General features: G+C 42.7%; 1 protein-coding gene across 10 annotated transcripts in view; it reads left to right on the forward strand.

Moving 5' to 3' along the window:
- The window catches only part of atrnl1b (attractin-like 1b), a 1064590-nt gene that overhangs the window by 258939 nt on the left and 778853 nt on the right, over nucleotides 1-26798 (forward strand). For all 10 annotated transcript variants that reach the window (XM_072239605.1, XM_072239604.1, XM_072239606.1 and 7 more), the window contains exon 17: nucleotides 10691-10879. In XM_072239605.1, the coding sequence (XP_072095706.1) occupies nucleotides 10691-10879 (189 nt within the window). The remainder of the gene's footprint in view (nucleotides 1-10690; nucleotides 10880-26798) is intronic.

Consider the following 26798-nt stretch of genomic DNA (forward strand, 5'->3'; position numbering starts at 1 on the left):
CAAATACTGGAATGCAGAAGAAATGTGAGCAAATTGAATTTGACCATGGAATGATTTCTATGCGAAACCCATATATTCTGTTGGGGCTGGAACGGGGAGGAGCGTACAGAGTCGCTTTACAGAATGGTGCCGGAATTGGACTCTGATCTTGAAGTATGGAATGCCCTGAGCTGCAATGGTGATGCACTAATCGCTTCGCTACCATGGCACCTTACACACACACACACACACACACACACACACACACACACACACACAGAGAGTGAGAGAGAGAGAGAGATCAATCAATCAATCAATCATGGGGGGCATAGATGGGGTGAATGCACTCAGCCTTTCTCCCAGGGTTGGAAATCAAGAACTAAATGGCATTGTTTTAAGATGAGAAGAGAAAAAAAATTTGATAGAAAATTGAAGGGCAACTATTTTTTTACACAGAAGATAGTATGAATGTGAAATAGCTGCCAGAGGAAGCGACTGAAGGGAGCACAATAACTTAAGATAATAAGATAGGGACATTAGTAGGCAAACAATGTTTCAAGCATATTGTTCTTATCACAGATGCTGGGCCAAGAGCTCCCTATTTCACAGAAAGCATAGTTCCTTTCTAAAAGACTGTAAGGCATAGGAGCAGAATTAGGCCATTCGGTTCATCGAGCTTCCCCCAGCATCGCAACATGGCTGATCCATTTCCCTCTCAACCTCACTCTCTTGCCTTCTCCCTGTAAACTTTCACACCCTGACTTATTAAGAATCGATCAATGTCTGCCTTAAATACACTCAGTAACCTGGCTTCCACAGTCACATGTCACAATGAATTCTGCAGATTCAGCACCCTCTGGCTATAGAAATTCCTTCTCATGTCTGTTCTAAATGGATGTCGCTCTGTTGTGAGATTGTGCCCTCTGGTCCTGGACTGCTGCATTAGAGGAAACATCTCCACATCCACTCTACCTAGGCCTTTCAACTTCCACTAGGTTTCAATGAGATCCTCCTTATTTAGCTGAATTCCAGCAAGTACAGGCTCAGAAGCCATTAAATGCTCCTCATATGATAAGCCTTTCAATCTCAGAATTCTTTTTGCAAACCTCTTTTGAATCTTCTCCAGTGTCAGAACATAATAAGGGGCCCAAAACCACTCACAGAACTTCAAGTGAGGCCTCAGCAGTGCCTCTCAAAATGAATGCTAATATCAGAATTACCTTCCTCGTCAGTGACTCAACCTGCAATTTAACCTTTAGGAATTCTGCACAAGGACACCCAAGTCCTTTTTCTCTTCGTTTAGAAAATAGTCTATGCACTTATTCTTTCTACTAAAGTGCGTGACTATACACTTCCTGAGACTGTATTACATCTGCTATTTCGTTGCCTATTCTCTTAATCTCTCTAAGTTCTTCTGCAGGGAGAAGAACTCAACACTACCATCCCTTCCTCCTGACTTTGTATCATCTGCAAACTTGGCCATAAAGTCACAATTCTGTCATCCAGATCATTGATATACAATGTAAAAATATGCAGACCCAACACAGACCCCTGTGACACAGCAGTAGTCACCAGCAGCCAATTGGAAAAGCCGCCCTTTATTCCCACTCTTTGCCTCCTGCCAATCACCCAATACTCTATCCATACTAGTATTTTCCTTGTAATACCAAGGGCTCTTATCTCAGTAAGCAGCTTCATGGGTGGCACTTTGGCAGAGTCCCTCTGAAAATCCAAGCACACAACATCCACTGATTCTCCTTTGTCTATCCTACTTGTTATTACCTCAAAGAATTCCAAAAGGCTTGTCAGGCAAGATTTTCTCTTAAGGAAACCATGCTGACTTTGGCCCATTTTATCATATGCCTCCAAGTACCCTGAAATTTTATCGTTAACAGTGGACTCCGTCATCTTCCTGACCACTGAGGTCAGGCTAACTGGCCTAAAATTTCCTTTCTTCTGCCTCTCTCTTTTCTTGAAGATTGGAGTAACATTAGCAATTTTCCAGTCTTCTGGAACCATGCCAGAATCTAATGATTCTTGAAAGATCAAAAATAATGTCTCCAGAATCTCTTCAGCTACCTTTTTCAGATCCCTGGAGTGTAGTCCATCTAGTCCAGGTGTCTTAGCTACCTTCAGGCCTTTCAGCTTCCCAAGCACCTTCTCCCTAGCATTAGCAATTGCATTGGCTTCTGCCCCTGACACTCTTGAATATCTGGCATACTGCTAGTGTCTTACACAGTGAAGACTGATTCAATCAATTCATTCAATTCATCTGCCATTTTATTGTCCCCCATTACTACCTCTCCGTGTAATTTTCCTGTAGTCCAATATCTACTCTTGCCTTTCTTTTACTCTATATATCTGGAAAAAATTTTTTGATATCCTCTTTGATATTATCGGCCAGCTTATCTTCCCATTTCAACTTTTCTTTCCTTATGTCTTTTTTACTTGCCTTCTGTTGGCTCTTAAAAGCTTCCCAATCCTCCAACTTCCCACTAATTTTTGCTCTACTGTATACATTCTCTTTTGCTTTTATGTTGGCTTTGACTTCCCTTGTCAGCCAAAGTTGTATGATCCTGGCTTTAGAGTAAGACTTCTTTAGGATCCTGCGCCTTCTGAATTGCTTTCAGAAACTCTAGCCATTGCTGCTGTGCCATCATCCCTGCTAATTTCCCCTTCCAATCAACTTTGGCCAGACCTCTTTCATGCCTCTGTAATTCCTTTTACTCCACTGTAATACTGATACATTTGACTTTAGCTTTTCCCTCGCAAATTGCAGAGTAAATTCTATCATATTATGATCACTGACTCCTAGGGGTTTCTTTACTTTAAGCTCCCTAATCCGAAATAGCCAATCCATTAGTGGGCTCAACCATAAGGTGCTCTAAAAATCTATCTTTTACGCATTTTATGAAGTCTCTGTCTTGGGACCCAAAATCAGTACCAAACTGATTTTCCCAATCTGTCTGCATATTGAAATCCCCCATGACTGTCATACCATTTCCCTTTTGACAGGCATTTTCTTTCTCCTGTTGTAAGTTGCTACCCACATGCTGGCTACTGTACTATGTCTTTCCTATTGTATCAAAGAACTTCTGACAGCTAATCTCTCACTGTCTTCTCCCACCTCCACATCAGCACTTGAAATATTAAAAGCTGTGACATGGGAGGGTTCCTGTCCAAGGGTCTGGACATTATTAATACTTCCAGTTACCAGTGTTCTCCTGGCAGATCTGGTCTTAGCAGCGTCCAGGACGGATTGTGAAGACGTTTATGATAATTGGTCCCGTGCCTATTCTGTTTCTCCTGCAGTGATAAAGGTTGGCAGTGAACTGGCTGTCTAATAAGTGGCAAATGCACTGAAACTGCATTCCATGGACAACTTTTCCCACAGTTCCCAGGAACAGCACTGAAACTGCATTCCATGGGCAACTTTTCCCACGCTTCCTGGGAACAGCACTGAAACTGCATTCCAGGGGCAACTTTTCCCACGCTTCCCGGGAACAGCACTGTTAAACTGCATTCCAGGGGCAACTTTTCCCATGCTTCCCGGGAACAGCACTGTTAAATTGCATTCCAGGGGCAACTTTTCCCACGCTTCCTGGGAACAGCACTGTTAAACTGCATTCCAGGGGCAACTTTTCCCACGCTTCCCGGGAACAGCACTGTTAAACTGCATTCCAGGGACAACTTTTCCCACGCTTCCCGGGAACAGCACTGTTAAACTGCCTTCCAGGGGCAACTTTTCCCATGCTTCCGGGGAACAGCACTGTTAAACTGCATTCCAGGGGCAACTTTTCCCACGCTTCCCGGGAACAGCACTGTTAAACTGCATTCCAGGGGCAACTTTTCCCACACTTCCCGGGAACAGCACTGTAATAATGTCTCTGCTGTAATAATGTCTGTCAGTGTGGACATGCTGAAGATTTGGTGTATCTTTTGACGTCATCAAGAGTAGAATTCATGTCAAATTAGATTACATTCGGACTGTAAGATGCAAAATAAAGTAGATTTCAACAGGCCAGTGGTGCTTGTGTCTAATAATTGTCATAATTTTGCACTAGATTGTATAAATCCTCTAATGCAGGCATGGTATTAAGAGCATAACACCATAAGATATAGGAGCAGAATAAGGCCATTTGGCCCATCAAGTCTGCTGCACCGATTTGCCACTGCTGATCCAAATTTCCTCTCAGCCCCAATCTCCTGCCCTCTCCCCAAGTCCATTCATGCCCTGACCAGTCAAGAAACTATCAGCCTCTGCCTTAAATATACATAACGACTTGGACCTTACAGGTGCCTGTGGCAAGGATTTACACAGATTCACCACTCCCTGGCTAAAGAAATTCCTTATCTCCATTCTAAAAGGACTCCCTCTATTCTGAGCCTGTGTCCTCTGGAGTTAGACTCACATCCACTCTATCAGGGCCTTTCACTATTCGACAGGTTTCAGTGAGGTCACCCCTCATTCTTCTGAATGTTGGTGAACACAAGCCCAGAGCCATCAAATGCTCTTCATATGATAAGTCACTGAACCCTGGAATCATTTTCGTGAATCTCCTTTGCACCCTGTCCAGTTTCAGCACATTCTTTTTAAGATAAGGGGCCTAAAACTGCACAACAAGGGCACAATACTCCAAGTGAGGCTTCACCAGTTCTTTGTAAAGTTTCAACATCACATCCTTGCTTTTATATTCTAGTCCTCTTGAAATGAATGCTAACATCACATTTGCCTTCCTCAGCACAGACTCAACCTGCAAATTAACCCTTAGAGAATCCTGCACAAGGACTCCCAAGTGCCTCAGTTTTTTTGTATTTTCTCTCTGTTTAGAAAATAGTTAGCTCTTTCAATTTTTCTACTGAAGTGCATGACCATACATTTACTGACACTGTATTCCATCTGCCATTTCTTTGCCCATCTTCCTAATCTGTCTAAGTCCTTCTGTGGCCTCTCTACTTCCTCAAAACTACCTGCTCCTCCACCTATCTACAAATCATCTACAAACTTTGCAACAAAGCCATCAATTCCATCTTCCAAAATATTGACATATAACGTCAAAAGAATCGGTCCTAACACAGATCCCAGTGGAACACCTCCAGTCACCAGCAGCCAGCCAGAAAAGGGTCCCTTTATTCCCATTCTTTGCCTTCTACCAATCATCCACTGCTTTATCCATGCTACTATCTTTTCTGTAATACCATGGGCTTGTAGCTTGTTAAGCAGCCTCAGATGTGGTACCTTGTCAAAGGCTTTCTGAAAATCCAAGTACACAGCATCAACCGATTCTCTGTAGTCTATCCTGTTATTTCTTTAAGAATTCTAACAGATTTGTCAGCCAAGCTTTTCCCTTGAGGAAACCATACTGATTGGTCTATTTTATCATGTGCCTCAAGGTATCCATGCATCTCATCATTAACAATTGACTTCAACATCTTTCCAACCACAGAGATCAGACTAACTGGCCTATAGCTTCCTTTCTTCTGCCTGTCTCCCTTCTTGAAGAGTGGAGTGACATTTGTAATTGATATAGCTCCAAAATTATGGAAATCATTACAATTCTTCAATTTTTAACAGATGCAAAAATTACAACTGGTTAGCTGTATAGGTGTATCAACAGGTTTTTTTTTAAGTATTATGTTTTGCAATGTACTGCAAAACAAATTTCATGACATATGCTGGTGATATTAAACTTGATTCTGATTCTACAATGCAAATTCAAAATGTCCAAGTATGTTGCTAACTTTTATGGTTGTCATATTAACCAATGCAATAGCTGTATTTTTATATAATTCTTTTATAAGTGCTGAATCTTGTTTTGTGTTGCATGTCATGCCTACACATCACAGCAAATTCCTAATACATGTAAATGTTTCTGGTGAATAAATTTGATCTTTGATAGGTTAAAACTTAATTGTTAACGGAATTAGAAAAGCTGTTCAAGTTTCTACTTAAAAATACATTTATTCCCATTTTTTTTAATTTTTAAAAAAATCTTCTATGATAGATGTGGCTTTTAAAGAATGGGATAGATTAGGTATTAAATGCTTCCAGGACTTGTTTGTGGAGGGAAGTCTCCTTTTGTTTGAGCAACTGTCAGCTAAATATAGCTTACCCAAAACTCACTTTTTTCGATACCTACAAATAAGAGACTTTTTACTGTCTCAAATATGTACATTTCCTAAAAGTCCTGATAAGAATCTACCAAATGTAATTTTTAATTTGAAACCTTTTTATAATGGATCTGTATCTAATATTTATAATATGTTGCTGGGAATGAGAAGTGTTCCTTTAGATAAAATTAAAAATCTTTGGGAACAAGACTTACAGACTTCAATTTCTGAGGAAGCTGGAATGAAATTTTTAAATTGGTTAACACTTCATTGTTATGCGCTCATCACTCTCTCCTACAATTTAAAGTGGTCCATAGGGCCCACATGACCAAGGATAGGTTGTCTTGCTTTTATTTGGATATATCTCCTTATTGTGATAAATGTAATAATGGAGAAGCTTCACTCATTCATATGTTTGGACATGTCTGAGTCTTGAAAAATATTGGAAAGTATTTCAAACCTTCTCGGTATTTTTTAAAGTAAATTTTAAGCCTAATTCTTTGACTGCTTTATTTGGTATTATTGGAGGAAAGGATATTATTTTGGAGAAATCTGATTTTCATATTTTGGCTTTTATTTCTCTTATGGCTAGGAGGGCGATCTTGCTTCAATGGAAAGATGTGGTCCCACCCACTCACATGATGTGATGCCATGTTTAAATTTAGAGAAGATTCAGTGTTCAATTTCTGAATCTAAGCAAGACTTTCAAACATTGTAGAGACCTTTTTTGAACTATTTTCAAAACCTTTGATTTGCTGTTAAAGTACAGATGATGGCTAATAGTATACCTTTTTTTCTTTTTTCTTCTTTACTAATCAGCTTCAGTCTTGGTAATGGGTTATATTTTTTCCATATAATAAATTTACTATATTTCAATAGTATGAATTAATCAAATTGTATGAATTATAGAGTAAGGAGTTTGTATGTGCGATTCAGTGTAATGTATTTGATATTTTTTTTCTTGAACTCTGTATTCTTCTAGGTAGGAAATTAATAAAAATGTTGAAAAAGAAAAGAAAAGTACATTTGTAGCCTAATCCACTAAACCAGGGGTTCCCAACCATTTTTATGCCATGGATCCCTACCATTAACTGAGGGATGAGTGGACCCCAGATTGTGAACCTCTGCACTAAACTCTTGCCAACGGATTTGTATTTTTTTTTACTGAACCAAAGAAATACCGACTTTCATGTATATATGAAACATGTATGTCAATCAACCGCAGATTGAAAATATTTGAAAAAAGAACTCCAGAAAGTTTCAAAAAGCAAAACTTGAATTTGCCGCGCACTGAGCACTACACTGAATCCACACGAATGAAGTGATGTGTAGGCGTACCCTGCTGTAGCCTCCCGCCATTCCACAGATCTTCAGTCTCTCTCCAGCACTCGTTGTTTGAACATTGTTCGCCTCGCATCTCGTTCGTTTGCTACTTGTGTTGTGAGCGAGAGGAAGGAGTTTAAGGCTAGTAAGGGATGGCTGGCTAGCTATGTAAAGCGCTACAGCCTCAAGAACTTAAAGGCAGCATCGGCGTTCCCAGAAGAGTTACAATGTTTGCGTCTGTACTGAACATGTACAGACTTTTTTTTCTTGTCATTATTCCCTAAGCAATACAGTATAGCAACTATTTACATAGCATTTACATTGTATTAGGTATTATAAGTAATCTAGAGATGATTTAAAGTATGCGGGAGGATGTGCGTAGGTTATATGCAAATACCGCATCATTTTATATAAGGGACTTGAGCATCTGTGGATTTTGGTATCCATGGGGGGTCCTGGAACCAATCCCCTGCGGATACTGAGGGACAACTGCATATATAAAAGACCATAAACCATAAGATATAGGAGCAGAAGTAGGCTATTTGGCCCGTTGAGTCTGCTCTGCCATTCAAATATGGGCTGATCTAATTCTTCCAGTCATTCCCACTCCCCTGCTTTCACTCCATACCCTTTGATGCCCTGGCTAATCAAGAACCTATCTATCTCTACCTTAAATACACCCAATGACTTGGCCTCCACAGCTGCTCGTGGCAATAAATTTCACAGATTTACCATCCTCTGACTAAAGTAATTTCTCCGCATCTCAGTTCTAAATGGACATCCTTCAATCCTGAAGTCATGCCCTCTTGTCCTAGAATCCCCCATCATGGGAAATAACTTCGTGATATCTAATCTGTTCAGGCCTTTTAACATTCAGAATGTTTCTATGAGATTCCCCCTCATTCTCCTGCACTCCAGGGAATACAGCCCAAGAGCTGCCAGACGCTCATATGGTAACCCTTTCATTTCTGGAATCATTCTCATGAATCTCCTCTGAACACTTTCCAAAGCCAGCATATCCTTTCTAAAATAACAGCCCAAAACTGCATTCAATACTCCAAGTATGTTCTCACGAGTGCCTTATAGAGCCTCAACATCACATCCCTGCTCTTATATTCTATACCTCTAGAAATGAATTCCAACATTGCATTCACCTTCTTCACAACCGACTCAACTTGGAGGTTAACCTTTAGCGTAAACTGCACAAAGACTCCCAAGTCCCTTTGCATCTCTGCATTTTAAATTCTCTCCCCATCTAGCTAATGGTCTGCCTGTTTATTTCTTCCACCAAAGTGCATGACCATACATTTTCCAACATTGTATTTCATTTGCCACTTCTTTGCTCATTCCCCTAAACTATCTAAGTCTCTCTGCAGGCTCTCTGTTTCCTCAACACTACCTGTTCCTCCACCCATCTTTATATCATTGGCAAACCTAGCCATAAATCCATTAATACCATAGTCCAAATCATTGACATACATCGTAAAAGGCAACGGTCCCAACACCAACCCCTGTGGAACTCCACTGGTAACCGGCAGCGAGCCAGAATTTCTTATTTTTTTATTCCCACTCTCTGCCAACCAGCCGATGAACTTCCCTGTCATTCCATAGGCTCTTATCTTGCTAAGCAGCCTCATGTGTGGCCACTGTTCCCAACCACTGATGTCAGGCTATAACAGGTCTATACTTTCCAAATATACAGTGTCTATAAAAAGGTATCCATCCCTTGAAAGTTTTCATGTTTTATTGTTTTTAACATTGAATCACAGTGAATTTAATTCGGCTTTTCGATGCTAATGAACAGAAAAGTCTCTTTTATGTCAAAGTGAAAATAAATTTCTACAAATTGGTCTAAATTTAATGCAATTATTAAACACAAAATAGTTGATTGCATAATTACTCACCACCTTCAAGTCAGTGTTTAGTAGGTGTACCTTTGGCAGGAAATACAGCCTTAAGTCTGTGTGGATAAGTCTCTATCAGTTTTGCACATTAGGACACTAATGTTTTTTCCCCATTTTTCTTTACAGAACTGCTCAAGCTCTGTCAGGTTGCATGGGGGATCATGAGTGAACAGCCCTTTTCTGGTCTAACCACAAATTCTCAATTGGATTGAGGTCTGGACTCTGACTTAGCCACTTCAGGGCATTAACTTTGTTGTTTTTTAAGCCATTCCTGTGTATCTTTGGCTTTATGCTTGGGGTCAGTGTCTTGTTGGAAAACAAATCTTCTCCCAAGTCACAGTTCTCTTGCAGACTGCATCAGATTTTCCTTCTGATTTCCCTGCATTTTGCTGCATTCATTTTACCGTCTACCTTCAAAAGCCTTCCAGGGCTTGCTACATGATACAGCCACCACCATGCTTCAGGGTAGAGATGATGAGCTTTTGATGATGTATGGTGTTTGCATTATGCCAAACATTGCAATTACTGTTATGGCCAAAAGGCTCAATTTTGGTTTTATCAGACCATAGAACCTTCTTCCAGCTGACATCAGAGTCTCCCACATGCCTTTTGGCAAACTCTAGTCGAGATTTCATGGAGGTTTTATTCAACAGTGGCTTTCTGTTTGCCACTGTTCCATAAAACTGTGACTGGTGAAGCATGGGCAACAGTTATTGTATGCGCAGTATCTCCAATCTCAGCCACTGAAGCTTGTAACTCCTCCGGAGTTGTCACAGGTCTCTTAGTGGTCACCCTCATTAGTCCCTTTCTTGTACAGACACTCAGTTTTTGAGGACAGTCTGCTCTAGACTGATCTACAGCCTTGCCATATTCTTTCCATTTCTTGATGATCGATTTGTCTGTATTCCAAGAGATATTCAATGATGCAGAAATTTTCTTGCATCATCCCCTGACTTGTGCTTTTCATTAAACTTTTCATGGAGTTGCTTGGTGTTCTTTTGTCTTCTTGGTGTAGTTTTTGCCAAGGTACTGACTCATCAGCAGTTGGACCTTCCAGATACAGATCTATTTTTACTATAGTCAATTGAGACACCTTGACCACCCACCGGTTGATCTCCATTTAACTAAATATGTGACTTCTAAAACCAATTAGCTGTACCAGTGTTGATTTTGTGTGTTATATTGAAGGGGTTGAATACTTGTGCAATCAGTTATTTTGTGTTTTATATTTGTAATTAATTTAGATCACTTTGCAGAGATTGGTTTTCACTATATATAGAAGGCCAATTGTACTAAGTACAGTAAGTTGTCATTTTCAATACGAGTAGCTGTGAATTAATGAATTTTGAGATTTTTTTTTTGTTCTTTTGTAGTCAGTCCAAATCAAAGTGTTAGACCATGCAAGACTCCATGCTCCCTCAGAACAACGTGCTCAAATTGTACAATCCAAGGTGTGGAATGCATGTGGTGCAGCAGTGCTCAGCGTTGCGTAGATTCCAATACTTACGTAATTTCTTTCCCATATGGACAATGTATGGAGTGGCAGACTGCAAATTGTCTTTGTAAGTATTTGATTATTTTCTAATTTAATCTTTTTTTTTGGGATAACACAAATGACTTCAAAATTAATGGATTGAAGGTGACCACAGTTGCTCCTCATTTGAGTTCTTCAGTGGACTGGTGTACAAGTGAAAAGGCTTATTTTGATGATAAAATGGCAGTATGAGTTGGTACTCACAGTACCGGAACTTAACAGCCAAGTAAATAAATTACAAAATATAATAAAAAAAATTAACATTTCACTAAGTAGATCCTGTCACTAACAAATATTTGGTGTTTATGTTGGCCTTGATTTAGCACAGAGAAATAGCAAAAACTACCAGCATCCACTGCTATAATGAAGGAATTCTGACAGCAACTTGTGGAGTACATAAGGCACAGTTAAATGCAGGGGTTGCTGTCAGTGATTACTTGCTTCTTTCCTGAGTGCATTGTCTTGAGGCCTTCTCCGGCATAACGTTCAGAAAACAGTGAACTAATAAGGTCTTCATTTAATTCCCACTGTTTCTAAGGCAAAAGCCTCTCAAGAATCCTTTGATTTGTTGCAAGAAGTGCAATTTGATTATAAATGGCATATCAAGTCATTATCACTTCGCAGCTTGTAAGAAGATATGGATTACACTTGTACATCTGCATTTCCCTCAATTAAAAATTCTGTGGACATTCAAAAGTATTTTAAAGTTTGTGTATTCCTCTAAGAGGCAGCATCCATCATTAAGGATCCCCATTACCCAAGATGCACCCTCTTGACATTGCTGCCATCAAGGAAGCCTGAAGACATGCACTCAATGTTTCAGGAACGGCATCTTCCCCTCTGCTGTCAGATTTCTGAATGAACAATGAATCCATGAAGACTACCTCATTTTTTATTTCCTCTCTTTTTGCACTAATTTATGTATATAGTTATATAATTTTGTGAATAAAACATGTGAGACATAAAACATTACTTCTGTTACGAATAAACCAAAAGCAGTTGCCTTACACTGACATCATTATGTCAAACATCCTCTTAAAGTGAACACTATGGCATCTCTATGGCAGTGCTTGTGAATTATGTAGATGAGTTTCTGCTATGAGCAATATGTGTCATCTGTCACCCATTACATTAGCCTATGATATTAAATTTGATTCTGATTCTGGTTCATATTTTACCTTCCATTTTTAATCCCATGTAAGGCATGTTTTAATCTTTCTTTCAATTTTGTAATTTTTAATAAGTTTGTTTTAAAGTCATATTTGTACTAGTTTGCTGACTGCTATCATTAGGGAGGAGGTACAGGACTCAGTGCTTTAGGAACAATTTCTTACTTTACTTTTTTGTCGCCAAACAATTGAGACTAGAGTGTACAATCATCACAGCGATATTTGATTCTTCGTTTTGCGCTCCCTGGATTACAAATTGATAGTAAATATTAAAAATTTAAATTGTAAATCATAAATAGAAAATAGAAAAGAGTAAGTAAGGTAGTGCAAAAAAAACCGAGAGGCAGATCTAGATATATGGAGTCTACGGCCCAGATCGAGGTCAGGATCCGTTCAGCAGTCTTATCACAATTGGAAAGAAGCTGTTCCCAATTCTGGCCATACGAGTCTTCAAGCTCCTGAGCCTTCTCCCGGAGGGAAGAGGGACGAAAAGTTTGTTGGCTGGGTGGGTGGTGTCCTTGATTATCCTGGCAGCACTGCTCCAACAGCATGCAGTGTAAATTGAGTCCAAGGACAGAAGATTGGTTTGTGTGATGTGCTGCGCCGTGTTCACGATCTTCTGCAGCTTCTGTTCTTGGACAGGACAACTTCCATACCAGGTTGTGATGCATCCTAGAAGAATGCTTTCTACGGTATATCTATAAAAATTAGGGTTTTAGGGGACAGGCCAAATTTCTTGAGCTTTCTCAGAAAGTAAAGGCATTGGTGGGCCTTCTTGGCAGTGGACTCTGCTTGGTCGGACCAAGTCAGGTCATTTGTGATATTGACCCCGGGGAACTTAAAGCCTTTGACCTGTTCCACTTGCGCACCACCGATGTAAATTGGGTCATGGGGTTCGCTACTTCTTCTGAAGTCAACAACCAATTCCTTCGTCTTGCTGACGTTGAGGGATAGATTATTGTCTTCGCACCATGCCACCAGGTTCTTAATTTCCTCTCTGTACTCAAGTTCATCCTTACCTGAGATACGGCCTACAATTGTGTCATCAGCAAACTTATATATTGAGTTTGATGGAAACTTGGCTACACAATCATGGGTGCACAGTGAGTACAGCAGGGGGCTGAGTACACAGCCTTGTGGGGCACCGGTGCTCAGAGTAATTGTAAGGAGAGCTTGTCGCCTATTTTTACAGCCTGGGTCCTGCCTATGAGGAGGTTGAAGATCCAGCTACAGATCTGAGTGCTAAGGCCCAGGTTCCAGAGCTTAGGAATCAGTTTATTTGGAATGATGGTATTAAAGGCAGAGCTGTAGTCAATGAAAAGGAGCCTTACATATGCGTCTTCATTCTCCAGGTGTTTAAAGAGGAATGTAGGGCCAGAGAGATGGCGTCTGCTGTTGAACTGTTGCTCCAGTAGACGAATTGCAAAGTGTTGAGGTTGACCGGTAGGCTGTGGTTGATGTGTGCCATAACCAATCGCTTGAAGCACTTCATAGCAATTGATGTCAGAGCCACAGGTCGATAGTCATTCAGGCATGCCACATTGCTCTTCTTTGGCACTGGGATTATTGCTGCTTTCTTAAAACACGAGGGGATCTTAGACTGAAGCAAGGAGCAGTTGAAGATGTCAGCAAACACTCCAGCTAGCTCGCCTGCACAGGCCTGGAGAACCCGTCCCGGGACGCCATCTGGACCCGTCGCCTTCCTTGGAGTTATCATCAGGAAGGCCCTTCTAACGTCCTCCTCGGTGACGATTAATCTCGATGCCACCAGGTCCGGTTCATCTGGAGGGAGCAGGACACTCCTCTTCTGTTTGAATCTTGCATAGAATAAGTTAAATTCGTCAGGAAGAGAAGCGCCACAGTTATTAATATTCCCAGCCTTTTCTTTGTGCCCAATGATCTCACTTCAACCCTGCCATAGTCTACCGGCATCCTTCTGGTTAGCCTGGGCTTCCAACTTGGCTCGATATTGCCTCTTGGCGCCCTTAATGGCTTTCCGGAGTTCACATCTGGATTCCGTGTAGCGACTGGTATCTCCAGACCTAAAAGCCGCAGCTCTAGCCTTTAAAAGGGACTTGACCTCATAATTCATCCAAGGTTTCTGGTTAGGGAATACCCGGATCGTCTTGCGAGACGTACAGTCCTCTGCGCATTTGCAAATAAAGTCTGTGACAGCTGAGGCATACTCATCGAGGTTAGCTGCCGAATACTAACCAGTCCACCGATTCAAAGCAATCATGGAGGATCTCATCCGTATCCTCCGTCCAACACAACATCACTTTTGACTCCGTGATCTCTTTCTTCAGTTGCTGTTTGTAAGACGGGAGGAGGAGTATGGTTTGATGGTCCGATTTTCTGAGGTGAGGTCGTGGGACGGAACGGTAGGCATCCTTGACTGCTACGTAGCAGTGGTCGAGTATATTCGGGCCTCTAGTGGGGCAGGAGACATGTTGGTATAACTTTGGCAGCGCCTTTCTGAGGTTGGCCTGGTTAAAGTCCCTAACTGTAATGAGCAAAGCCTCCGGATACCTGGTCTCAAGTTCACTGATGTTGGCATACAGTATGTTCAGGGCACACTCCACGTCCGCCTGGGGGGGAATGTAGGCTGCTGTCACTATGACCGAGGTGAATTCCCGTGGCAGATAGTAGGGATGACACTTCACCGACAGGTGTTCCAGGTCCGGGCTGCAGGAGCTTGTCAGTGCCACTGTGTCCGACCACCACGCAGTGTAGATCAGTAGGCAGACACCACCTCCCCTTGTCTTGCCCGAAGATGCCGTGTGGTCCATCTGATCTATCGAAAATCTCTGGTCGGATGGCACAGTTGAGGGTGGCAGGGGAGAACCAAGTCTCGGTGAAACAGAATACACAGCAGTTCTGTATCTCCCTGCAGTAGGTGAGTCTCCCTTTAAGATCATCCACCTTGTTCTCTATGGCTTGCACATTAGCTAGTAGGATGGTGGGCATAGGGACCCTGAAGCCCCTCAGCTTCAGTCTGACCAGCAGCCCAGCTCTTTTCCCATGCTTCCTCGGAAAATAGTGCATCTTTCCAGGTTTCCATGGATGCAGTGTGTTGTTGGCAGCTCTTTGAGGTTGGTGGACGTGTCCTGCGGCGATTGAATGGCGGGTCGCGTCATTGGGCACTCCGGGTCGGGCCGAGTGACGGGGGAGGTTCCGCTGCCACTTCCAGCTGCCGGGGGCCCGAGCTGTCGATTGGGTCGGGCCCTGAAGCCGACACTTAATCCCAGAGGGCCGGGCTCCTGGCTGAAACAAGTCCATGAGCTGAGTCACGGTTGTGGAGGCCTCTGCTCCAGCCGAGCCTCGGGCTTGATTTCCAAGGTTGGTGGCGGAGGCCTCACTTCCGGCAGCTATGGATGTCCACCAATGGGGCTTTGCGGTGATTGCTCCGGGGAAGCATCTGGGGCACCTTGAGGTCTCCGTCGTCACTTCTGTATGATTGTCTGCTCCTGAGAGGTGCTGGTCGGAATGGGCCGCGTTTCCAAGCGCTCCGACACGGTAGCAGACCGCGGGTCTCTGGGAATGTGGTGGGCCCTGGACCAGGCCTCGCTGGTCGGGTCCAGGTGCGGTCAGGAATTTAAGAAGCAATTCTGGCGCGGTGATCTCCAGCTGGGTCAGTAGCTTCGCCAGGGTGTTGTTGATCTTGCTAAATGTCGCAGATTGGAGGTTTAGAAGGGTTTCTCTGGTATAGGACAGTGGAGAGGGCAGTTTGCTCGGTAGAGCATGCGCAGAGTTGCCAGTTACCAGTGCTATCAGATTTCTGAGCGGTCCATGAACAAAACCTCATTATCCTTTTTCGTGTTATTATTTATTTAATTATTTATTGTAACTTAAAGCTATATTTTTGTCTTGCACTGTACTGCTGCCACAAAACAACAAATTTAATTATTTTCTTAGTGATAATAAGCCTGAATCTGATTCTGAAAGACAATTAAACTAAAACATGTTTGAAGTCCTTTAAATGATTTTTTTTTCAAGTTTTTTTTAGGCAAAGGTTGAATATGGAATGTGATATGTTTTTTGAGGCATATGAGTCAGAAAAATGTTGATCCGTAGTCTTCAGGTAGCGTAGCTATGTACATCTGTCCTCCGGGTTTCTTTTTACTTACACGGACAACAAAATAATTTCATTAAATTAACTTAGTGATATTTCTGTAGATCACCTGTGTTCATTGGATACTATAGAGAGGCGAATGGCACATTGAAAGCAGTTTCTAGCAAAACACTCAGCAGAAATTTAGTCTTGAATCTGGTAATTTTATTTGGTGTTACCCAGAAGGTTATTAACTCTGAATAAAACTACAACTTGAGGTGGATCAGTGTCATGTTTCATGCGTAGGTATATTGTTTTGCTGCACTGACTTGGTTCATCTAAACTAAAACATTATTAAATGCTGCAGATTCCTTGTGTGAAGCTGTGACTGAGCATCTCAAAGAACTGTGCACCTACAGAACAAAATCACAATCTAAGTTGGCCAGATCATTAGAAGAGTATGAAATTTTACAATATAGATCATTTATTTCCTTGTCTTGTTTTGTGGTTACCCAAAACTACTTAATGACCACTTTATCAGATAAACTGTGTTGGCGCGTGGCCAAGTGGTTAAGGCGTCAGTCTAGTGATCTGATAGTCGCTAGTTCGAGCCTCTGCTGAGGCAACGTATTGTATCCTTGAGCAAGGCACTTAACCACACATGGCTCTGTGATGACACTGGTGCCAAGCTGTATGGGTCCTAATGCTTTCCCCTTGGACAACATCGGTGGCGTGGAGAGGGGAGACTTGCAGCATGGGCAACTACTGGTCCTCCATACAACCTTTCCCATGCCTGTGCCCTGAAAACCTTTCAAGGCACAAATCCATGGTCTCACGAGACTAACGGATGCCTATATATATCAGATACTCCAGCACACTGGGGAAGAAATATGATCTAAGTGACTTTGACCATGGAATGATTGTTAGTGCCAGAGAATTTGGCTTGAGTATCTTAGAAACTGCTGATCTCTTGGGAATTTCACACATAACAGTCAAGAGAGTTTACAGAAAATGGTGTGAGAATCAAAAGCATCCAGTGAGTGGGAGGTCTGGGTGAAAATGTCTTGTTAATAAGAGAGATCAGAGGAGAATGGCCCGGCTGGTTCAAACTGACAGGAATGCAACAGTGACCCAGATAACCGCATGTTTCAACAATGGTGTGCAAAAGAACATCTCAGAACACCATAATATGCAAACCTTGAAGTTGATGGTCTACAGCAGCAGACCACACCAGGTTCTGCTCATGTACCTAATAAAGAGGCCACGGAGTGTCTATCCTGTGCCAAGGCAAAAATATCCACCTTTCAAAGCTTTTTATATACAAGTCTTCTTTCTTGCTCTAAATTAATTGGCATTATTGGCATTAATAGCTTTTGTAAGAATGCTGTTAGACCCTCTTTGCTCCATTCAAAATGATTGCACTGTCTATGGTCATATCACATAGCTGCAACATTTTCCACTGTTGCTAGCACTCTGGTTATTCTCAGACTATGCTGTAATTTTGAATTTACATTCTGTTTCTTTTGCACATCCACCAGGACGACACAAACTGCTGATATTTCTAACTTCCAGTTATATCTGTTCTTGGCATCTACCCCAGTCTGTCTTTTAGTCTCCATAGACGGCTCCAGTCTGTTCTTCAGACACCTTGGACGGCTCCAGTCTGTGTTTCAATCACCTCAGAAGGCTCCAGTCTGTCCTTCAGACACCTTAGAAGGTTCCAGTCTGTCTGTCAGCCACCTTGGACGGCACCAGTTCCCCAGCCCGACTGAATATTTAGCAGTCCTACACTGTTTGATCTGTTCTCCTACCCTCTCCCTAATTAGTATTTATTTGTTGACTTGCATTCAGATTATAGTACATTCCTCTCCGACAAGTGTTGTAGTTCTCATTGTAATCCCTCTTTGAAGGTACATGGTGACTCTCTTAAACTCTCAATTTTTATAAAAGAGCAATAAGGACACTTGATTAATATGGAAGGAGTATTTGTGAGTGATCAACATGAATTAAAATTAATTGTATTATGGTATTACTTCCAAATCAGGACTACTTTGGACTCTGGGGACTTCTGTATGTTGAATTCTACCCTTCAATCCAATGTCACACTGCAACAAATGATGACACTTGGAGGAGAATGTGGGAGGAAGATACTACAGTATGTGTAAACAAAAGAACTAACATCATTCAGAAAGCAGAACATAATTTTTGAATTATTGAGTCATTAGTGGGTGCAGTTTCAGGTTATACAGTATGTTAAATTTAACAGTTATTGGGATATAGATTGAATGGAATCGAAGTTCCTGTACTTAGCTTTCCTCAGTAATTATATTGGTAAATGCTTGTCGAAAGACAATTGTCAGTTCGGCTCTGCTCTGAGATCGGTTTATGAATGTATTTTGCTGTGGTAATCCAATTAAAATTGTTCTACCTCGTATATGAAGATTATTTTAAAATTGAATTAATTTTCTGTTATTTAAATTTTTCTTTTAGAGTTGATATCTTAACCTAATGTGATTTAGTTTATTATCTAATTTAGTACATTAATTGCTGGACAGCACTAATCAAAATTATCTCTGAATGAAATGGTAGAAAACTGACTCACAATCTGTTAGAACCAAGCTGCTGCTCCTCAGACAATGTGTTAAAAGCCTGGAGCTGCAGCTTGCTGACTTTCACCTCATACAGGAAAATGAGTTGACGGATAGGAGCTACAGGGAGGTAGGTAGCTGGATGACTATCAGGAGAGAGAAAGGAAATGGGCAGCCAGTACAGAATATCCCTCATTAGTAAGTATACTATTTTGGATACAGTTCGGGTGGTGGTGGGGGGGGGGTGGGAGAGAGACCTACTGAGGGGCAGTCACAGCAATCGGTTTCTGGCAATGAGATTGGCGCTGTGGCTCAGAAGGCAAGGGGGAGAAAAGGACTGGAGTAGTGTTGGGGGATTCCAAAGTCACCTGAGCCAGATGGACTACACCTGGGGTTTCTGACAGAAGTACTGTAGCTGAAGAGATTATGAAAGCATTAACAATAATCTTTCAAGATTCATCAGATTCTGGCGTAGTTTCGGAGGACTGGAAAATTGCAAATATCACTCCACTCATCAAGAGGGGAAAGAGGCAGAAGAAAGTAAATTGTAGGTCAGTTAGCCTGACCTCAGTGGTTGGGAAAATCTTGGAGTAGATTGTTAGGGGTGATGTTTTGGAGTACTTGGAGGCACGTGTAAAAATGGACTGTAGTCAGCATGGCTTCCTCAAGGGAAAATCTTGTCTGACCAGTTTGTTGGAATTCTTTGAGGAAATAACATGCAGGAGAATCATTTGATGTTGTGTACTTGGATTTTCAGAGGGACTTTCTGAATTCCCAAGGTGCCCAGGGTATTACAGGAAAGATTCTCTGGCAGGAGGCAAAGAGTGGGAATAAAGGGATCCTTTCCTGATTGACTGCCGGTGACGAGTGGTGTTCTGCAGGAGTCGGTTTTGGAACTGCCTTTAACCTTGTAGGTCAATGATTTGGATGATCAAAATGATGGTTTTGTGGCCAACGTTGAGGACGATACAAAGATAAGTGGAAGGGCAGGTGGTGTTGAAGAAACAGGTACACTGCAGAAAGATGGATATGTAGAATGGGCATCGAAGTGGCAGATGGAAGACAGTGTTGGGAAGTGTATGGCCATACACTTTGGTAGAAGGGATAAGAGCGTAGACTATTTTCTAAATGGGAGAAAATTCCAAGATGCAAAGGGACTTGTGACGTTGTGTGGGATTTCCTAAACTTGCCGATTGAGTTGGTGGTGAGGAAAGCAAATGCAATGTTTACATCCATTTCGAGAGGACTAGAATATAAAAACAGGGATGTAATGATTATAAAGCACTGGTGAGGGCTCATTTGGACCCATTATCTAAGGATTTGGAGCAAGAAGGCAGCGACTGAGGATTTGGAACAAGAAGTTTGCGAATGAATGGCTGATTTTCAGAGCCAAGGCAGTTTTTACAAGACTGCGCAGGCGTGTGATGTCAGCTAGTAGAGCGCGAAAGGTTTAAAAGGAGACTGCCATATCCAGCGGGTAGTGTTCGGAGCGGGCAGCAGAGTGAGAGGCAGCACAGTGATAGGGCTTTGGCTCAATGGGCTTAGGCAGTAATAGGACGAGGCGAGGTAGGTTTATCGGTGTTATTTGCGGAAAGGAGGAAGTATGTGTGTGAGGCCGGTTTTCTGTGCTCCGTGTCAGATATGGGAGGTCCTGGAGTCTCCCAGCCCCCTGGATGGCCATATCTGCATCAGTTGTGTCGAGCTGCAGCTCCTAAGGGACCGAGTTAGGGAACTGGAGATGCAGATCAATGACCTTCGCCTGGTCAGGGAGAGCGAGGAGGTGATAGAAATGAGTTATAGGCAGGTCACACCAGGGTCACGGGAGACAGACAAGTGGGTCACAGTCAGGAGGGGGAAGGGGAAGAGTCAGGTACTAGAGAATACCCCTGTGGCTGTACTCCTTGACAATAAGTACTCCTGTTTGAGTTCTACTGGGGGGGACAGCCTACCTGGGGGAAGCAACAGTGGCCATGCCTCTGGCACAGAGTCTGGCCCTGTGGCTCAGAACGGTTGAGAAAGGAAGAGGAAGGAAGTAGTGATAGGGGACTCTATAGTTAGGGGGTCAGACAGGCAATTCTGTGTAAGCAGGAAAGAAACTCGGATGGTAGTTTGCCTCCAGGTGCCAGGGTCCAGGATATTTCAGATCGCGTCCAAGATATCCTGCAGTGGGAAGGAGAACAGCCAGAGGTCATGGTACATGTTAGTACCAATGACATAGGTAGGAAAAAGGAAGAGGTTCTGAAAAAAGAATACAGGGAGTTAGGAAGGAAGTTGAGAAGCAGGACCGCAAAGGTAGTAATCTCGGGATTACTGCCTGGGCCACGTGACAGTGAGAATAGGAATAGAATGAGGTGGAGGATAAATGCGTGGCTGAGGGATTGGAGCAGGGGGCAGGGATTCAGATTTCTGGATCATTGGGACCACTTTTGGGGCAAGTGTGACCTGTACAAAAAGGACAGGTTGCACTTGAATCCCAGGGGGACCAATATCCTAGTGGGGAGGTTTGATAAGGCTACTGGGGAGAGTTTAAACTAGAATTGTTGGGGGGTGGGAACGGAATTGAAGAGACTGGGGAAGAGGAGGTTGGCTCACAAATGGAGAAAGCTTGTGGACAGTGCAAGAGGGAGGATAGGCAGGTGATAGAGGAGGGACGCGCTCAGACCGAAGGTTTGAGACACATCTACTTTAACGCAAGGAATGCTGTGTACAAAGCGGATGAGCTTAGAGCGTGGATCAGTACTTGGAGATATGATGTGGTGGCCATTACGGAGACTTGGATGGCTCAGGGACAGGAATAGTTACTTCAAGTACTGGGTTTTAGATGTTTCAGAAAGGACAGGGAGGGAGGCAAAAGAGGTGGGGGCTTGGCACTGCTGATCAGAGATAGTGTCACGGCTGCAGAAAAGGTGGACGTCATGGAGGGATTGTCTACGGAGTCTCTGTGGGTGGAGGTTAGGAACAGGAAGGGGTCAATAACTTTACTGGGTGTTGTTTGTAGGCCGCCCAGTGGTAACGGGGATATCGAGGAGCGGATAGGGAAACAGATCCTGGGAAGGTGTAATAATAACAGTTGTCGTGATGGGAGATTTTAATTTCCTAACTATCGATTGACATCTCCCTAAAGCAAGTGGTTTAAAAGGAGTAGAATTTGTTAGGTGTGTTCAGGAAGGTTTCTTGACACAATATGTGGATAAGCCTACAAGAGGAGAGGCTGTACTTGATTTGGTATTGGGAAGTGAACCTGGTCAAGTGTCAGATCTATCAGTGGGATGGCATTTTGGAGATAGTGATCATAATTCTATCTCCTTTACAATAGCATTGGAGAGAGATAGGAACAGACAAGTTAGAAAAGCATTTAATTGGAGTAAGGGGAATTATGAGACAGGAAATTGGAAGCTTAAATTGGAAACAGATGTTCTCAGGGAAACGTACAGAAGAAATGTGGCAAATGTTCAGGGGATGTTTGTGTGGACTTCTGCATAGGTATGTTCCAATGAGACAGGGAAGTTATGGTAGGGTACAGGAACTGTGGTGTACAAATGCTGTAATAAATCTAGTTAAGAAGAAAAGAAAAGCTTACAAAAGGTTCAGACAGCTAAGTAATGTTAGAGATCTAGAAGATTATAAAGCTAATAGGAAAGAGCTTAAGGAGGAAATTAGGAGAGCCAGAAGGGGCCATGAGAAGGTCTTGGCGGGCAGGATTAAGGAAACTCCCAAGGCATTCTACAAGTATGTGAAGAGCAGGAGAGAATAGGATCTGTCAAGTGTGACAGTTAGAAAGTATGTATGGAACTGGAGGAAATAGCAGGGGTACTTAATGAATACTTCACTTCAATATTCACTATGGAAAAGGATCTTGGTGATTGTAGCGATTACTTGCAGCAGACTGAAAAGCTTGAGCATGTAGATATTAAGAAAGAGGATGTGCTGGAGCTTTTGGAAAGCATCAAGTTCGATAAGTCACTGGGACCGGATGAGATGTACCCCAGGCTATTGTGGGAGGCGAGTGAGGAGATTGCTGAGCCCCTGACGATAATCTTTGCATCATCAATGGGGACGCGAGAGGTTCCGGAGGATTGGAGGGTTGCGGATGTTGTTCCTTTATTCAAGAAAGGGAGTAGAGATAGCCCAGGAAATTATAGACCAGTGAGTCTTACCTCAGTGGTTGGTAAATTGATGCAGAAGATCCTGAGAGGCAGGATTTATGAACATTTGGAGAGGCATAATACAGGTTTCCCCCGCCATCCGAAGATAGAGCGTTCCTATGAAATGGTTCATAAGCCGGAATGTCGTAAAGCGAAGAAGCAATTACCATTTATTTATATGGGAAAATTTTGTGAGCGTTCGCAGACCCAAAAGTAACCTACCAAATCATGCCAAATAACACATAAAACCTAAAATAACAGTAACATATAGTAAAAGCAGGAATGATATGATAAATACACAGCTTAAATAAAGTAGAAATACTTTTCCACAATCATTGCCTGAACTGTTCTCCATAGCGAAAATCTCACTCAAGCGCTGTTGGCAAAAACACGGCGCAAACGCTCTCCAGTAACCTTTAAGCTATGAAACTACCAAATCATACCAAATAACACGTAAAAATACACAGCAGATATAGAGTAGAATGTATGTACAGTGTAGTATCACTTACCGGAATTGGGACAGCATCGAGCACACTGATGATGGTGTGTTAGGCTGAGTCGGAGTTTGGGTGGTGCAGTGGCCCCCCACCCTCCGGGCAGCGACCCGATACATTACCGCGAAGCACGCAGGGGTCCAGCGGTAGCCGGGAGGCACACAGCACATCTTTAAGAAAAAAACCGAAATAAACAAGCTAATTAATTAGGTGCCACCTGGCATGTAATTAATTACCATGTTTATTTTGGTGTTTTTCTTAAAGATGTGCTGTGTGTCTCCCGGCTACCGCTGCATTCTGTGCGAATCGGTATCTGTCCGCGGCCTGAGTGTTGGGGTGGTGGGACACTGGGGTGTCATCTCATCGTCGTCTGTTTCCATTAGAGCAGGCAGCTCATCTTCTTCTATCTCTGCCCGCCTCGATGTTGAAGGTCGACGTTCATCATCTGCTGTGGCTGATGTGGAAGGCTTGCTTGACTGCTGAGCCTTGCGCGTTTTTCTATCATACAATTCTTTGAAAGCACTCAAACCATCCTGCAAATATGCCCTAAAGCGACATACCCTTTCAAAATTAAAGTTGTAATTTATCATTACTCATTCGGTTTTGATTGTTATCTTTTCCACTTCCAATTGCATCAGCTCTTCATCTATCAGTTCTTGGTCATGAGATGCCAAAACCTCTTGAACATCATCTTCGTCAGCTTCCACAAGCCAAACTCACCTTGTCCTTACTTCGTTCACCACGATCAAAATGCTTAATTATGTCTAGTTTTACACTAAGTGTAACACCCTTACGAGCTCTTTGAGGCTTTTCCGATACCTTAGAACTTACCTTGCAAATGGCTGCTCACAGGCACGTGTTAAGGCAATGCCGGCGAGAATGCAGTTCTGAATCCGGGGGAGAGGGGCTGCTTGGGGCACGCGCTGCCTTTTATCGCGTGCTGATTTTTTTTGTAACAGTGAAAACACCTTCTGTTAGCGAAATCAGGGTACTAATGTAGGTCTTTCGTAACAGTGAGGTTTCGTAAAGCGAACGTCTGAAAAGCAATGGACACCTGTATGATTAGGAATCGTCAGCATGGCTTTATGAGCCTGATTGAATTTTTTGAGGATGTGACTAAACACATTGATGAGGAAGAGCGATAGATGTAGTGTATATGGATTTCATCAAGGCATTTGATAAGGTACCCCATGCAAGCCTTATTGAGAATGTAAGGAGGCGTGGTATCCAAGGGGACATTGCTTTGTGGATCCAGAACTGGCTTTGCCACAGAAGGCAAAGAGTGGTTGTAGACGGGTCATATTCTGCATGGAGGTTGGTCACCAGTGGAGTGCCTCAGGGATCTGTTCTGGGACCCTTACTCTTTGTGATTTTTATAAATGACCTGGATGAGGAAGTGGAGGGATGGGTTAGTAAGTTTGCTGATGACACAAAGGTTGGAGGTGTTCTGGATAGTGTGAAAGGCTGTCAAAGGTTACAGCAGGACATTGATAGGATGCAAAACTGGGCTGAGAAGTGGCAGATGGAGTTCAACTTAGATAAGTGTGAGATGGTTCATTTTGGTAGGTCAAATATGATGGCAGAATATTGTGTTATTGGTAAGACTCTTGGCAGTGTGGAGGATCAGAGGGATCTTGGGGTCTGAGTCCATAGGATGTTCAAAGCAACTGCGCAGATTGACTCTGTAGTTAAGAAGGCATGCAGTGTATTGGCCTTCATGAATCATGGAATTGAGTTTAGTAGCTGAGAGGAAATGTCGCAGCTATATAGGACCCTGTTCAGATCCCACTTGGAGTACTGTGCTCAGTTCTGGTTGCCTCACTACAGGAAGGATGTGGAAACCATAGGTGGGGTGCAGAGGAGATTTGCAAGGATGTTGCCTGGATTGGGGACCATGCCTTATGAGAATAGGTTGAGTGACTCGGCATTTTCTCCTTGGAGCGACGGAGGATGAGAGGTGACCTGATAGAAGTGTATAAGATGATGAGAGGCATTTATCGTGTGGATAGTTAGAGGCTTTGTGGTTTTGTGGATTGGTTGTGTGGATAGTCAGAGGCTTATAGATCATAGGGCATGATCATTTGTGGAGCAGACCTGATGGACCGAATGGCATAATTCTGTTCTTGCATCTTATTGGCTTATGGTCTCAGAAAAATACAGCGGGTTGAGCAGCATTGGTGGGAGGAAAGAAATTGCCAATGTTTCAGGTCGAAATCTGCATCTCTGGTCAAAATCCAGTTTTACTTTCAAATCCGCAAACACGAGGAATTCTGCAGATGCTAGAAATTCAAGCAACACACATCAACGTTGCTGGTGAACGCAGCAGGCCAGGCAGCATCTCTAGGAAGAGGTCCTGACAAAGGGTCTCAGCCCGAAACGTCGACTGTACCTCTTCCTAGTGATGCTGCCTGGCCTGCTGCGTTCACCGGCAACTTTGATGTATGTTGCTTTACTTTCAAATTGTGGTTGTGTTTGAACACCATTTAAATATATTGTAGACAGATAACCCACAATAATAAATGATTTAACATCTGAGAGATACAGAAGACAGTGGAAGAGCTTCCTATTCAAAAATATTTTTGAAAATATTGTACTTCTCTTTTGGTTGAAAATCCTTTTTTAATGTTGAAAAAGATGATCTTTCATAATAAATGCTGCAGTGACAAGGCATGTTGTTAACTTGTCAAATCTTGATGTATTGATGTGACTTAAATGTTGTAAAATTTTTATTATTCTAGACTTTCTGCTTGCTCCTTGCTTGTGATGGCTCTTCTAAAATGACATGCAGAACATATCCTTGCCCCTAATATTGTGCATCTACAATTGAGAAATAAATTTTGTAATCACTCAGTACAATCTATTTTGGACATCATTTTAGAACTTTAAGAAAACAAATATATTTCCTCTATTTCTAGATTTCTAGGGTTATTACTTCAACAGTTTGAACGGGGCATGACTGCGCAAACGCGTGGAGGTCGGCCAGTGAGAACAGTGGGGGGAGTTTAAAAGCAAGCAGAGTTGAAAAGGTGATGGTTATTTCTTCAGCAGATTGAATGGGGCACAACTGCACAAGCGCGTGGAGGTCGGCCAGTGAGAACAGCAGGAAGAGTTTATAAGGAGACAGCTTTGCAGAGCGGGCATTGGAGGAGTGGGCGACAGAGTGGTGGGAGAGAGAGTAGGAAGGCTTTGGCTCAATGGGACTTAGGCGATAACGGGTTGAGGCGAAGTAGGTTATCTGTTTAGAACACAGACAGCAAGTATGAGTTTGAGGCCGCTTTTCTGTGCTTGGTGTCAGATGTGGGAGGTCCTGGAGAATCCCAGCCTCCTGGATGGCCACTTCTGCGCCAGGTGCGTCGAGTTGCAGCTCCTTAGGGACCGCATTAGGGAACTGGAGGTGCAGCTCCATGACCTTCGTCTGGTCACAGAGAGTGAGGAAGTGAAAGAGAGGAGCTATAGGCAGGTAGTCACACCGGGGCCTGGGGAAATAGATAAATGGGTAA

Source organism: Mobula birostris, chromosome 21, assembly GCF_030028105.1.
Source record: "Mobula birostris isolate sMobBir1 chromosome 21, sMobBir1.hap1, whole genome shotgun sequence".
NCBI lineage: Eukaryota > Metazoa > Chordata > Chondrichthyes > Myliobatiformes > Myliobatidae > Mobula > Mobula birostris.